Source organism: Pavona decussata, unplaced genomic scaffold (assembly GCF_977016875.1).
Source record: "Pavona decussata unplaced genomic scaffold, jaPavDecu1.1 SCAFFOLD_38, whole genome shotgun sequence".
Lineage (NCBI taxonomy): Eukaryota > Metazoa > Cnidaria > Anthozoa > Scleractinia > Agariciidae > Pavona > Pavona decussata.
In genome coordinates, this window is record NW_028145460.1 from 5,478,219 (window position 1) to 5,491,503 (window position 13,285).

The following is a 13,285-nucleotide window of genomic DNA, read 5'->3' on the forward strand; positions in this document are numbered from 1 at the left end:
GTAGACAAATCGGCAAATCCATGCATCCGTTTAGCAAACAGGATTTGTTTATTGATTGTTCGTTAGTTTGCAGGACGGGAAGTTGTTTTTAAAAATCTCGATCCTGAAGCGGCACGTTGCGAGTCAACGTGATCATGGTGATTCATTTCTCGAGCTTCCCCAGGGAGAGATAAAATATCTCACCTACTTCAAAGAGTTTGCAATCTTCAGAAACATGCCTTATTGTCAGAAATTGTTCGACAAAAGAGAGAACAATAGCTTGAATATATGAATACTTAACGACCCCAAAATTTGGGGCACACTTAAATCGGCGTGAAGTTGTAATGATTTCTCTTTTTGTGGCTTTGTTTTGTTCCTAAAATGTCATGGTGTGTGGACTAGTCAGTTATTCCAGCCTGGATAAAACTCATTAGGAATAGATGAGGTTGTTAAGATGGTGGAGCCTTGAGAGTTGAAGCTGAATGCCCAGGCTTCCTTGGCAAACCTGAGGGCGGCAACCACCAACAGGACCATCACATCCAGACTAAAAGTAACATTCAGTGTCCAGAATGTACCTATGTGTTATAAACCTGACCTGAAAGGGAGTGGGGTGGGGATGGGGGTGGAGGTGGAGGAAACTATAACTAGGTTTTCAAATTGCCTGAGACAAGCAGAACTTGACAATGAATTTCATAAACATTAGCACTACACTTTAAGTCTTTAGGGCTCCCCTGTCACTTACTGGGCACCCCTGCAAATGTGTGCCACCATCTAGACTGCCAACCTGGATGAACTTCATTTCATCTAAATTACATTTAGCCACATTGCACATCTTCCTTTACTTTGTCATTTTTGGAAGAAAATTAACAAAACGTTCATTATTTGACTTGATTGATTGAAAAATATGATAGCATTTACAAAAAACCCCTTTTTTCAATTAACAGTTCACACACCCAGGTCATTATTGACCATGACTACCTTGGTCCACTGTGCTTACAGTTTACCAGCCCCCCATCAGTTGCTGATGTGAAGAATGAGTTAATGGATAGGACTGGGCTCCCTGTTAAAGACCAGTTTCTCTATTGCAATGACAAAAAGGTAAGCTACTGAAAGAAAGGATGGATATACTTAAGGGCTCAGCTCGGCCTTTTTTCCAAGAAATTTTCAAAATTTCAGTTTTTGACGTGTTAATAAGGGTTAAAGCCATCTACAATGTACTGTATCATAAATAACATTTTACATGTTTTGCTATTCATCTGTTACCAATGTCATAATACAATACAGTACAATACCCTTGATTTCACGCTGTAAATGTTCTCAGCTAATCAGCTACTTTACAGACATACCACGAAAAAAAATAAATAAATAGCCGCCATCAATCTCCAAACACCATTAAAGTTCACTGGGCGAGCACGCAAACTTTTGTTGCATAATCCCTTTATTAACGCGTTTCGTAAATTTTCTCAGGTTTAATGTAGCTTTGGGTTAATTGATATAACTCATTTTCTTTGGTTTTATTCAAAGGTTAAGCTAATGTCAACCCAAACAACAACCTAACTAGTAAGTCAAAGTTCCCCAGTAGACCCAAAACACTCAAATTAAATTTAAACAGGGGTTTATGTCGCAGTTCCTATTACCATAAAGTTAACTAGAGATCTCAACAGACAAATAATAACAACGTGATGTTTGGCGTAAAGGGGGAACACCGCTCCGCGATCGGCGTGACAGACGACTCCCATAGCGTGACCATAAAGCCTTACTTATCTCCCCAGCGCTATTAAACTGTATTAATGACCAGCGCTGGATCGGACAAGTTGTAGGCAGGTCCAAAACTAAAACAATCTAATAGCCTAACTCTCCACGGCACTACGAACTGAAACCTCCGGCCAGCATAGTGCAAAGAGGATTGGCATTTTTTAAAACCAGCTCAAGCCTAATATTCCGCAGCGCTACGAGCTGACTCCGCCGGCATGCGCTGGATAAAAGCATATAACAAGCTTCAAGGTTATAGAGCTAAAAATAGCCTAAAAACACAAAGCTTGGGGAAGTCGCTGCGAGACTTAACCGCCACAGATACTTGCGAAGAAAGTATCCCCCCAAGCCAACTAAAAACAACAATTACGGGAAAGTAACGCCGGCCATGCGCGGCGCAGCAGACAGCAACACATTGCGGGGCGTGCGTATGTAAAGCTGATAGCAGTCTGAAGACCACCTTCGTAAGACTTTAATAAGCCAGTCTGGCATGCCTGCAGCAGCCGCTGTTGAAGCAGCACCGATACGAAAACTGTGCCCTTTGAGGGAATTATGGGGTACACCGGCATTGCGTGCTGCATCCCGTAGGAGGTTAACGACCACCGACCTGGTAAGTAAACGGCCCGACTGAAAGACAAAAAGCGGCCCACGGGGACGAGCAGCTAGAAAATAATTGCACATAGCAGTCACTGCGCAAACCTGCGAAGCGGAACACGCAATAACGAGCGTGTGCCCGTGGCGAAAGGCATCAGTCTTAGAAGCCTTAAGAAAAATTGACATCTGCTGCGGGCGAGCCAGACTAGGATGAAATGATACAGATAAATCAAACTGAGGGCAAAACTTAAAGGTCCCTTGATATGTGAATTCACTACACCAAAGAATTGAAAAAAAGGCTAAGGTAAAGGCCGCCCAAATCAGTGAAAAATCTCGTTCCCCCAACCACGTGCGAAGTATGGGCTGAATAGCCAGCAGCACCCCCGGAGTGACAGGTTGACGGAGGATGCGGGTCTGGCCCTGGTAACGAAGGATTCCCCGAAGAACCTTTCCCAGAAGTAATTTACCCTGGAGAGGATCACCATGCCCACAAGTGATATGTAGATTACGAACAGCGGATAAATAGAGCTTAATGGTACTATGCCTAACTGTCCTGGCAAGGTATGAAGCAAAATAAACCAGAGTACCTTCTGTGGCTGGAAGTATATCCCCTTCGCTGGACATAATTCGGTTCATAAGGCAAAATCGGATGAACCGTTTTTCCCCTGACCCATATGTACGGTTGGTACTCCATGCCAGACCCCAGTTCGCGTAAGTTTGGACTTCCTCCCTTAGAGGGTCATGAGCAAAGGCGGGATGGTACAGGGGATGGTCTCTGCCTAGGGAGCCACTGCCTGGAATCGAGAGTCCTGAAAACGTGAGAGGGCATCAGCAATTTCGTTAGAGACCCCGGGGACGTGACGAGCTCTGACATAGAAATTATGTTTCATGGAGATGAGGACAAGGAACCTAAGAAGGTCCATGATACGAGGGACCTTTGAATGGCCCGAGTTAATGATGGCAACGACTGATTCGTTGTCGCACCAAAATTGAATTCGTTTCCCCGAGAAACGCGGGAACCAGATGGCGCATGCAACAACTATCGGGAAAAGTTCCTGCCACTCTATACTGATACCCCGAGTTGAGTCCAACTGAAGATGAGGGGGCCACCTTCCCTGAAACCATTGACCATTAGAATAACCCCCAAAACCAATAGAACTGGCGGCATCAGTATATAATTCCAAATCCGGAGAAGGGGTAACCGTGTTGTCTAAAAAGAAAGACCGCCCATGCCACCCAGCAAGGAAAGCTTTCCACATGGTTAGATCCTTGAAAATGCTCTTTGTTTAGACGGATATGGTGAAAGCGGCTAGGGACCCCCCTGGTAAGGTTTATCATACGCTGCAGAAAGGTTCGCCCAGGAACTACTACCTTACATGCGAATTGAAGAGTTCCGATAAGGGATTGGAGTTCTACTAAGCGTACGAACCGGCGCTGGGTAAAAGAGTTGAGTAAATCCCGGGTGCGCTGAAGTTTGTCCTCGGGAAGCCTGGCCTCCATAGGCACGGTATCTAGCTCAATACCCATAAATTCAAGTACTTGGGAGGGGCCCAGGGTTTTTGACACGACCACCGGAGCACCCACGGACATGAAAAGGCGGAGTAACGTACTAAAACTGGTGAGGCACTGCATGCGGGATTGTTCAGCGATGAAAAAATCGTCCAGAATATGCAGGACATGCTGCAACCCGTAATTGTGCTTCAATATCCATTCTAGGGCGTCCGAAAACTGATTAAAGAGGAAAGGGGCTGAGCGAAGCCCAAAGGGGAGGTAGAGATCAACATAGTACTGGTCCTGCCAGTGTATCCCAAGGAGGTGCCAATCGTCGGGATGAATGGGGATAAGGCGAAAGGCTGATTTAAGATCAGTTTTAGCCATGAAAGAACCCAGGCCCAGGGACTGGAGGATATGTATGGCATAGTCCACCCGAACATACTGAAGAGTGTAGGGGTCCTTAGGGATATGATCGTTTATACTATCGCCCTCTGGGTAGGATAAGTGATAGATCGTGCGCCATTCTGAAGAGTGTTTTTTGGGTACCACACCCACAGGGTGACATTGGATATTAGGGAGGGGAGGGGAATTGAATGGCCCTGCCACCCGACCCAAACCAAGCTCCTTGCGAAGATTACCTGAAACTACCTCGGGGTGCTGAATAGCTGATATGAGATTTCGAGATACGCGGGGTTTATGAGGACCAGTATAGCCGACATGTGTACCATAACGAAGAGAATTAATTACGTTACTAACAAAAATACGATCAGGGTACCGAGAAAGTTCCAGTTCTAAAACAACTACATTAATAGGGGTGGATACTGATGGTACAGAGTTCTGGGCAAGAAACTTGACTTTATCTCTTGCTTCTGTCGCTGGAGCTGTTAGAACCATGGTGTCGTTGACCACTCTTGGAGAAACCGCTGGGGCAGTTGATAATGGAGTGGGCAGAAGATCGACAGCGACGGCAGACGTGCGGGAACAGGCAAGGACTGGAGGCACACCCAGACGACCGGTTGAAGCGCAAGCAGACGGATCCACTCTTAGGCTGCGGGCGGGACGGGTTGGCACTGGGGCAGTCGCTTTGGCTGTGTTACTGGCTGGAGCAGACAAGACAGTGTGGCTTAGCAAGGCCAGAGAAGGTCACGGTCCAGAGTTCCAAATCAACCTGGTCCCAGTTGAGAGTTAGATCGTAGGCGGCCCTACGACGAAACTGTTCATCATAGGAGAGGAAGGCCAGACCCTTAAATTTTGTAGCTGCTCTGCTTATAATTTGTTGGTATTTCAGCAGCTCGAGCGATCGCCGAGGGTACGACTCAACGATCACTAACATATAGGCAGTGTAGGCATCTAACCACTTATGAAAAGTGTCAATAACAGGTTTCCGTTTGCGTACCATGGTCAGAGGGGCGGAAGAGCCTGGGACCGAGTCATCTAAACGAAGCTGGATGTTGGGAGTCTGGGGCCGAGTTAATGAATCAGGCAATAACATTGTAAAGTCAATGTACTCACCCCGTAGAATCTTGTCTGTTAAGCTCTTGTCTAGGGGGCGAGTAAGGCCCAGAGGAGTAGCTGCACCTGGTCTGCATTGTGGCAGTTTCGTAGTGGCAGGCGTAGCGTTGGCAAGATACGTGGGTTGGAAAGGAAAACTCTGCAGCGCCTGTTCGAGGGATGAACGAACCGTATCCTGAATGGCAGCCATTTGCGTCTCAGTGAACGGCTGTGAAGAAGGCGACGTCTCCTGGTCCGCCCGAAAACCAGGCGGAGGAAAATCGAGGAGATCATCGAGGTCGGCCACCGAGCTACCGGACGAAACTTCGCTGGCGTCCCCGTCGAAATCAACAGCAACAGCAACAGCTGGTTGGCTTTCAGCGGAACAGTCTTTATGCTGCCTAGCCGACATTACAACTTCACGCCGATTTAAGTGTGTCATTGAGAAATGGGTGACTCCACTGGATTTTGTTGCCTGAAGGCTCTCTTTATTCCTTTGGGCATTCACTTCGGCAGCCGCGAAATTAGCTCGTTTTTACTCGGTTGACAAAAGGTGAGAACTTTGCGGGAAGACCAAGATGCGAATTCAAAAGACAGGAACAATTGTCTAATTAAGCAGCCTTGAGCCGCGAAGTTGCGAGAGTATTCCCTTTGTTCTTGTTATCAATAGGAAATGCGAGGAATCACTGCAGACGTTTGATGGTTTTAAGTTCTTTGCAAAATACTTTAAACTGTTATTTATATCAGTGAACGAAGAGCCTTTTGAGAGCTTTAAAAAGAGATTCTGAGCGTGGTGTTTTGATCACTGTAAGCCGAGTTTCGATATTTTTTGCCAAGCGGTGCTTAGAGCGGCGAAGTTATTGTGCTTAATTAAATTTGTGCATGGCATCATCATCTTCCCGACGCGTGGAAATCAATACCATCTGTTTAATGATTACTTTTTTTTACGAAAACGCTAAAACATTGATTTGTATTCCCTAAAGAAAGCACCCTAGGAGCTATGAAAGAGTCAAAAGAGTTCCAATTGTAATTCACTGTAAGCAAACTGGTATTTGATGTTGTGCGCTTTGTTTGTTACGAGTGAAGACGTGGTCGATCGTAATTAAGTTTATGTTTCTAAAATACTTGCTTCTAGCGAAGAGATTCCAAAATATCAGACCAAAAAAGGAAGAAACAAAAGGGAAACTCAGCGTGGAAGTCGCATTCTGATTATACTTAATGACGCATTGACAAACAATCACATCAGCTCTTTGGCCTATGTAGGCACGCGCTCTTTTCAGTCACCTTATTTACATTTTATATTCAGCGATGCTCTAACTTTTAGCTGAAAAGCGAGAATCTGTTATAGATCGCTGTCATTAAAGATGACAGATGAACAAATCGGCAAATCCATGTATCCGTTTAACGAACGAAATTTGTTTATTAATTATTCGTTAGTTTGCAGGACGGGAAGTTGTTTTTAAAACTCTCGATACTGGAGCGGCGCGTTGTAAGTCGATGTGTTCATGGTGACTCATTTCTCTAGCCTCCCCAGGAAGCTTCCACAGGCCAGCAGAAAACTCTAAAACAAAAAATAAAATATCTCACCTACTTCAAAGGCCTTGCAATCTTCGGAAACATGCTCTATTGTCGGAAATTGTTCGACAAAAGAGAGAACAATAGCTTGAATATATGAATACTTAACGACCCCAAAATTTGGGGTACACACTTAAATCGGCGTGAAGTTGTAATGGAGCGTTTCTGTACGCGACCGGGCTTTGTACGAGGAGCCGCACGAGGATGTTGGACAGCCTGTAGGCGCGAAACCAAATAGGCTTTACTACCAGTAATCGGTAGATTCAGGGCCTGAAGGCGTAGGCAAAGCACCTCAGTGGATAAGGACGAGAGATTATCCTGTTTGCGAGCGCGACCAGTAGCGGCTTTGAGATTCCCACGTGGACGAGCCATAATTACAAAATAGAGACACTAAAGGTAGACCTTACAGTAGGTAATACAGCAAGCGAGTGATACTCGGACTTTTACTAGACCTTTTATAGTTAGACATATGTGTAGGACTAAGCCAATGGCAAGTAAAGTACTATCGAATACAAGAGATTCACGTAGCGCTGAACGAGACATGAATAGAGGTATTTATACCTTTAGCCATACAAAACGAAGGATATAAATGTAACAGACGGTATTGCAACATGCTAGAAGAATAGGTATTGTACAAGGAGAGTAAAAGTACATCCATGACCAATTTGCATTACGTAATGCTAACTGTTGACACAGTAACAACTGAGCTCAAGAGCGTCACGCTCCATTAACTGCGTTTTACAATTATGTTGTAAAACTTTAAGCCTGAAAAAAGGCTGTTTGAAAAAAAAAAAGCTCAAGGGCCCCAAAACTCAACTGTGAAACAAAATAGCATTGTTTTTGGCGTTTTTTTTGTTTTTGTTTTTTGTTTTGTTTTTTTTTGAAGCTTTGCCAGGCCACAAAAAATGATACACTTGTAGATTAAAGCAAATCCAGTTTTTTTGCGGATCTTCTGGTAATTTTAAACAGACTTATTTATTATAAGCAAAAACAAATGGGGGGGGGGGGGGTAGGTGTATTTTGGTATACCTGTATACATCCTTATACATGAACTACCATCGCTCAGAAGCGCCAGCTTATTACTATTTTTCTTAGTGAAATAAGAAACTTTATTCAAACAGCCTTTTTTCAGGCTCCCTTGTTTAAATTTAATTTGAGTGTTTTGGGTCTACTGGGGAACTTTTAAAAAACAAAGTTAATACTAGTGAGCTTGTTGTTTGGGTTAGAAATCAGCGATGGTGAATGTCTTTGGAAAAAATACAGATTCATAAAAATTTAGTAAAATCTTACAGGTTGCATAGTGTCAGTGTTTTGGAGTGAACCCATTCTCAGAGTGTTGATTCCTTTTGCAAGGCCATTTTGCAGACTTAAAATTTCAGTTGTCATCCCTAATATACTGTTGTCTTGTGATCCATAGAGGACACTGCAGCTAAACAGAGAATCCCATGTAGCAGAGTCTGCTTATGGGCTAATTGAAAACAAACAGGCAAACAAAGAAACTCAGTACATCTTACTGATGACCTTTTCTAGGGCCTTAGACTCGCCAGTGTAGCTGGTGAGATGTTGGGTGAAGGAAAAGTTACTGTTTTGGTCGGCAGAGCCATAAGAATGAGCTGCAAAGCTGTGAAGGGAATGGGGAAGAGGGGATTCCTCCTGGCTTATGTCGCTTGTTATCCCAGCTCACGGTGCCAATGGCGGCTCCGTGGCTAAAACTGTATACTTGTGCGTGGGCAATTCCACCAGGTCCCTAGTCTAGAGCTTTAGGCACTGTCTTTAGTCGGATCTCTTTGTTTAATGCATGCACGGCACATTTCTTTTTACAGTTGTGTGATAGTATAAACTTAAGAGGTCTTCTCTGTGACAACCAAGAGAGTCTGACGCTAGTACTGTGTACTGGTTCTCTTAAAGGTGGAGGTAAGGAAACCTTTCTGTACTAGCCCAGTGTGAAGTAAGAGGAGCATCAGTTGTGTACCAAAATTATTTTTAGATATGGTTGTCAATGAAATTTTTTACTGTTTATGTTAGCTTTAGCACTTTGTTTTGTCTTGCTGAAGCGAAATAAACTTGTTATCCTCTGCTTTGTTATTCTCTAAAAATGTCCTCGTTTGCTGAAAATGTTGGGAAAATAATAAGCGCCCACCTCAAATGGGCCCAAAATTAAATAAGCGCCTTGGGCGGTTAATCAAATAAATATGGTGGACGCTGTGATAGAGCCACTGTTTCTTGCTGCTTTTTTACTTTTTTACTACCATAATAATGACAAGCTGTAAATTATTTTTAATTAATTCAATATTGCTACCCACTGCAATAACAAGCCAAGTGCTTATAATATTAATTTTGTTGCTATTATGTACATCTGTAGTAAAACCGAAAAAAGTGCCAGACAAAGGTGCCAGTGGAGGTAAAGAAGATGCAGCTGACTCACAGAAAGATGGTAATTACTTGCATGGCCATCCAAAAGTTTTAGAAAGTACAGTAGCAAAGCCAAACCAGACCAGACGAAACCATACCAAAGCCAGTTGAAAACTGAGAATTTGAATATGTTCTGTTAGTAGACACCATCCTAAAAAGAAGTCGGTGTTCCTTGAGCCATCCCAATTCAGGATGCATACATACATACATAGTTTTTATTCAAGATGCAAACCTAAGTTACGAGGTTATCCCTATGTTAATACTCCCCAACATAAAACATGCAGAAAGTTTATGAGAAATAAAATATCAAGAATTAAGAATTAAGAAAATTTTTAGAATAATAATGGTAAACTCTTCAATTAAGCCTGGAGGTACAGTTTTAGTCTGGAACTGAAAAAGCTACCAGCTTCAACTATGTCTCTAGGTAGGTCACTCCACAGCTTAATTATCCCAATGAAAAAACAATGTTTATAACAGTTCAGTCTTGCAGGTTTGATAAAAAGTTTATAGAAATGGTTGGCTCTCGTGGACTTAGCGGTAGCAAGTTCAAAATAATCCTCCGATTTTAAGTGACAGTAGCCAAAAACTAACATATGCGCAGTAGTAAAATGAGGCACCACCCTTAATATCAATTTATAAATCAAAGTTCTTATGTAAAATTGTCATTGTCTTTTAGCATACCTTCCACTTTCACTGGCGCTATTTAAAAACTGACTACATTCCTTGAATTACAACATTACGTATTTTGTTGGTAGAATTGGGTGATTTGAAAGTATCTAGTCGTTTCAAGATACAACTGTACCAGTAATAGCCTTTTTAATTCTATGTAGTGTTGAACTTCAGCTTGGCAGTATCCCAATACCAGACGATTTGACAACTTCTAGTGTAGTTAAGGACAGTGCCTACTATTGTTACTCGCGCATACGTTGTATAATTTATATTTTTGCGCGGTTTAAAACTATGCGGAGAAAGCAGAACTTAGCAGGTGCTCTTGGTATCCAAAAAGAAAATTTGGGGTAGCCATGCATTTTTCAGAGATAATTAAGTTTCTATTTAGGAAAAACTGCCATACATTGCTTTATATTTTGGCGCTTTTTGGAAGTATTGTTGCTTAATTATCTCTGAAAAATGCATGGTTACCCCCAATTTTCTTTTTGGATTTCAATAGCCCTTGCTAAGATCTGCTTTTCCTGCATAGTCATAAACCGCACTAAAATACCTCTGTATTAGAAGGCACCGTCCTTAAATAGGAATTAAGCTGAGTTATGCATCAGCTCTCCGGACTTCAATCAGCTGTCCGGCCTTGTATTTCCCAGACTCAAGAGTAATGTCTCAACAATAATTATTTAGTGTGGCGCAAGTTGTCTAATAACAATTTACCTCAAGCTTTTTTGTGTAGTGTTAGTTTCTTCCCCCTCCCCCTCCCCTGCCTAGTCAGTGTTGACAGGTGCATAGAGCTTGGGCTCATGGTTGGCTTTGGCTGCTAAAAACGTTATCTTGGAAGCCCTTGCAGCTTCCAGCAGATGTGGCAGTCATGTTATTCAAACAATTGAATGTCTATTTATATTTTTTTCCATTGCATTTTTTTACACACACTGATACCAAGTAACATGAAATGTCAGGAGATCTGAGCAAGCTTTATTGAGCTTTTCAAAGAAGATCTCCATACTTCAGTGGACTAAATTGAATATAGCAGATGGATACAATTCCTGAATCTAATATTTACATGGGTTTTGGTTTTCCAAGGAATGAAGTAAAATCTAAGAAAACATTTGATTTTGCACATAGAAATAGAAGGTTTATTGGTGAATACTTGACTCTGTGAAGCTCATGGTATAATAAATTATGTTTTTTCTCATTGCTATGTAGTATTTTCAAAAGAGGCTCCAGAAGAAGGTGGCACTGGAGGTGAAGAAGATGATCCATCTCGCACACAAAAAGAAGGTGTGATTAAAAACATCTGATACGATGAACAAGTGACAGGAGCCTCATATAAGGGTTTTTCATTGTAATAGTGTTTGTGAAATGATGAAAGCTGCCAAAAATTTGTATCTGATCATGTGAACAAACCATAAACATCTTTGTATCTCAGTTGTTGGGCTATGCTTTAAAGCTAGTTCTGACGTCATAGCGGTAACCATGGCAACAGGTGAACTCTACAAAAAGGACCTCTAAATTACGGTTTCTGTAAAATATCTCAAAAACTAAGTCGGTGACCTACCGTTTTCAAATATCTTTGTTGGAAAGCACCCTAAATTCTTTCACTTCTCTGGCAATATGTCAAAAAGTTATCCAGTAGATGTTGTGTTGTATAAAAAAAGGCATTTTTTCACCTACAAAAACTAGATAACTCTCTCCCAAACATTTCTATTTGAAGTGGCATACTGAATGTTGCTTGTACGCAAAAAAAATCAAGATAGGTCTGTCACCGAGCAAAATTTCGAGATAAAAACAAATGTTTCTTGCAGAATAATAATGGTAAACTCTTCAATTAAGCCTGGAGGTACAGTTTTAGTCTGGAACTGAAAAAGCTACCAGCTTCAACTATGTCTCTAGGTAGGTCACTCCACAGCTTAATTATCCCAATGAAAAAACAATGTTTATAACAGTTCAGTCTTGCAGGTTTGATAAAAAGTTTATAGAAATGGTTGGCTCTCGTGGACTTAGCGGTAGCAAGTTCAAAATAATCCTCCGATTTTAAGTGACAGTAGCCAAAAACTAACATATGCGCAGTAGTAAAATGAGGCACCACCCTTAATATCAATTTATAAATCAAAGTTCTTATGTAAAATTGTCATTGTCTTTTAGCATACCTTCCACTTTCACTGGCGCTATTTAAAAACTGACTACATTCCTTGAATTACAACATTACGTATTTTGTTGGTAGAATTGGGTGATTTGAAAGTATCTAGTCGTTTCAGGATACAACTGTACCAGTAATAGCCTTTTTAATTCTATGTAGTGTTGAACTTCAGCTTGGCAGTATCCCAATACCAGACGATTTGACAACTTCTAGTGTAGTTAAGGACAGTGCCTACTATTGTTACTCGCGCATACGTTGTATAATTTATATTTTTGCGCGGTTTAAAACTATGCGGAGAAAGCAGAACTTAGCAAGTGCTCTTGGTATCCAAAAAGAAAATTTGGGGTAACCATGCATTTTTCAGAGATAATTAAGTTTCTATTTAGGAAAAACTGCCATACATTGCTTTATATTTTGGCGCTTTTTGGAAGTATTGTTGCTTAATTATCTCTGAAAAATGCATGGTTACCCCCAATTTTCTTTTTGGATTTCAATAGCCCTTGCTAAGATCTGCTTTTCCTGCATAGTCATAAACCGCACTAAAATACCTCTGTATTAGAAGGTACCGTCCTTAAATAGGAATTAAGCTGAGTTATGCATCAGCTCTCCGGACTTCAATCAGCTGTCCGGCCTTGTATTTCCCAGACTCAAGAGTAATGTCTCAACAATAATTATTTAGTGTGGTGCAAGTTGTCTAATAACAATTTACCTCAAGCTTTTTTGTGTAGTGTTAGTTTCTTCCCCCTCCCCTCCCCTGCCTAGTCAGTGTTGACAGGTGCATAGAGCTTGGGCTCATGGTTGGCTTTGGCTGCTAAAAACGTTATCTTGGAAGCCCTTGCAGCTTCCAGCAGATGTGGCAGTCATGTTATTCAAACAATTGAATGTCTATTTATATTTTTTTCCATTGCATTTTTTTACACACACTGATACCAAGTAACATGAAATGTCAGGAGATCTGAGCAAGCTTTATTGAGCTTTTCAAAGAAGATCTCCATACTTCAGTGGACTAAATTGAATATAGCAGATGGATACAATTCCTGAATCTAATATTTACATGGGTTTTGGTTTTCCAAGGAATGAAGTAAAAATCTAAGAAAACATTTGATTTTGCACATAGAAATAGAAGGTTTATTGGTGAATACTTGACTCTGTGAAGCTCATGGTATAATAAATTATGTTTTTTCT

General features: G+C 41.6%; 2 protein-coding genes across 10 annotated transcripts in view; one reads left to right on the forward strand and one right to left on the reverse strand.

Annotated features, from left to right (window-relative positions):
* Positions 1–13,285, forward strand: part of LOC146483797 (sterile alpha motif domain-containing protein 9-like) — a 52,573-nt gene that overhangs the window by 13,154 nt on the left and 26,134 nt on the right. For 5 of the 9 annotated variants that reach the window (XM_085105934.1, XM_085105938.1, XM_085105931.1 and 2 more), the window contains exons 7-9: positions 924–1,077; positions 8,709–8,799; positions 9,248–9,319. In XM_085105934.1, the coding sequence (XP_084962060.1) occupies positions 924–1,077; positions 8,709–8,799; positions 9,248–9,319 (317 nt within the window). Of the gene's footprint in view, positions 1–923; positions 1,078–8,708; positions 8,800–9,247; positions 9,320–11,166; positions 11,242–13,285 lie in introns of all 9 variants that reach the window. The other 4 variants (XM_085105933.1, XM_085105936.1, XM_085105940.1 and 1 more) reach the window with 3 other exon arrangements.
* Positions 1,579–7,641, reverse strand: LOC146483798 (uncharacterized). The gene is made up of 3 exons (XM_085105950.1): positions 7,019–7,641; positions 5,332–5,684; positions 1,579–3,134 (listed from the first exon to the last, which is right to left on the reverse strand). The coding sequence occupies exons 1-3, from the start codon at positions 7,255–7,257 to the stop codon at positions 2,098–2,100; spliced, it is 1,629 nt and encodes a 542-aa protein (XP_084962076.1). The 5' UTR covers positions 7,258–7,641; the 3' UTR covers positions 1,579–2,097.

What these genes read in the sequence shown, in the direction of transcription:
- LOC146483798 (XM_085105950.1), bottom strand. Translation starts at nt 7,257, where the DNA reads ATGGCTCGTCCACGTGGGAATCTCAAAGCCGCTACTGGTCGCGCTCGC. An exon ending in ACAACTTCACGCCGATTTAA is followed by an intron (nt 5,685 to 7,018) that starts GTGTGTACCCCA and finishes TTCCGCTGAAAG; the next exon opens with CCAACCAGCTGTTGCTGTTG. An exon ending in AACAGACAAGATTCTACGGG is followed by an intron (nt 3,135 to 5,331) that starts GTGAGTACATTG and finishes TCACGTTTTCAG; the next exon opens with GACTCTCGATTCCAGGCAGT.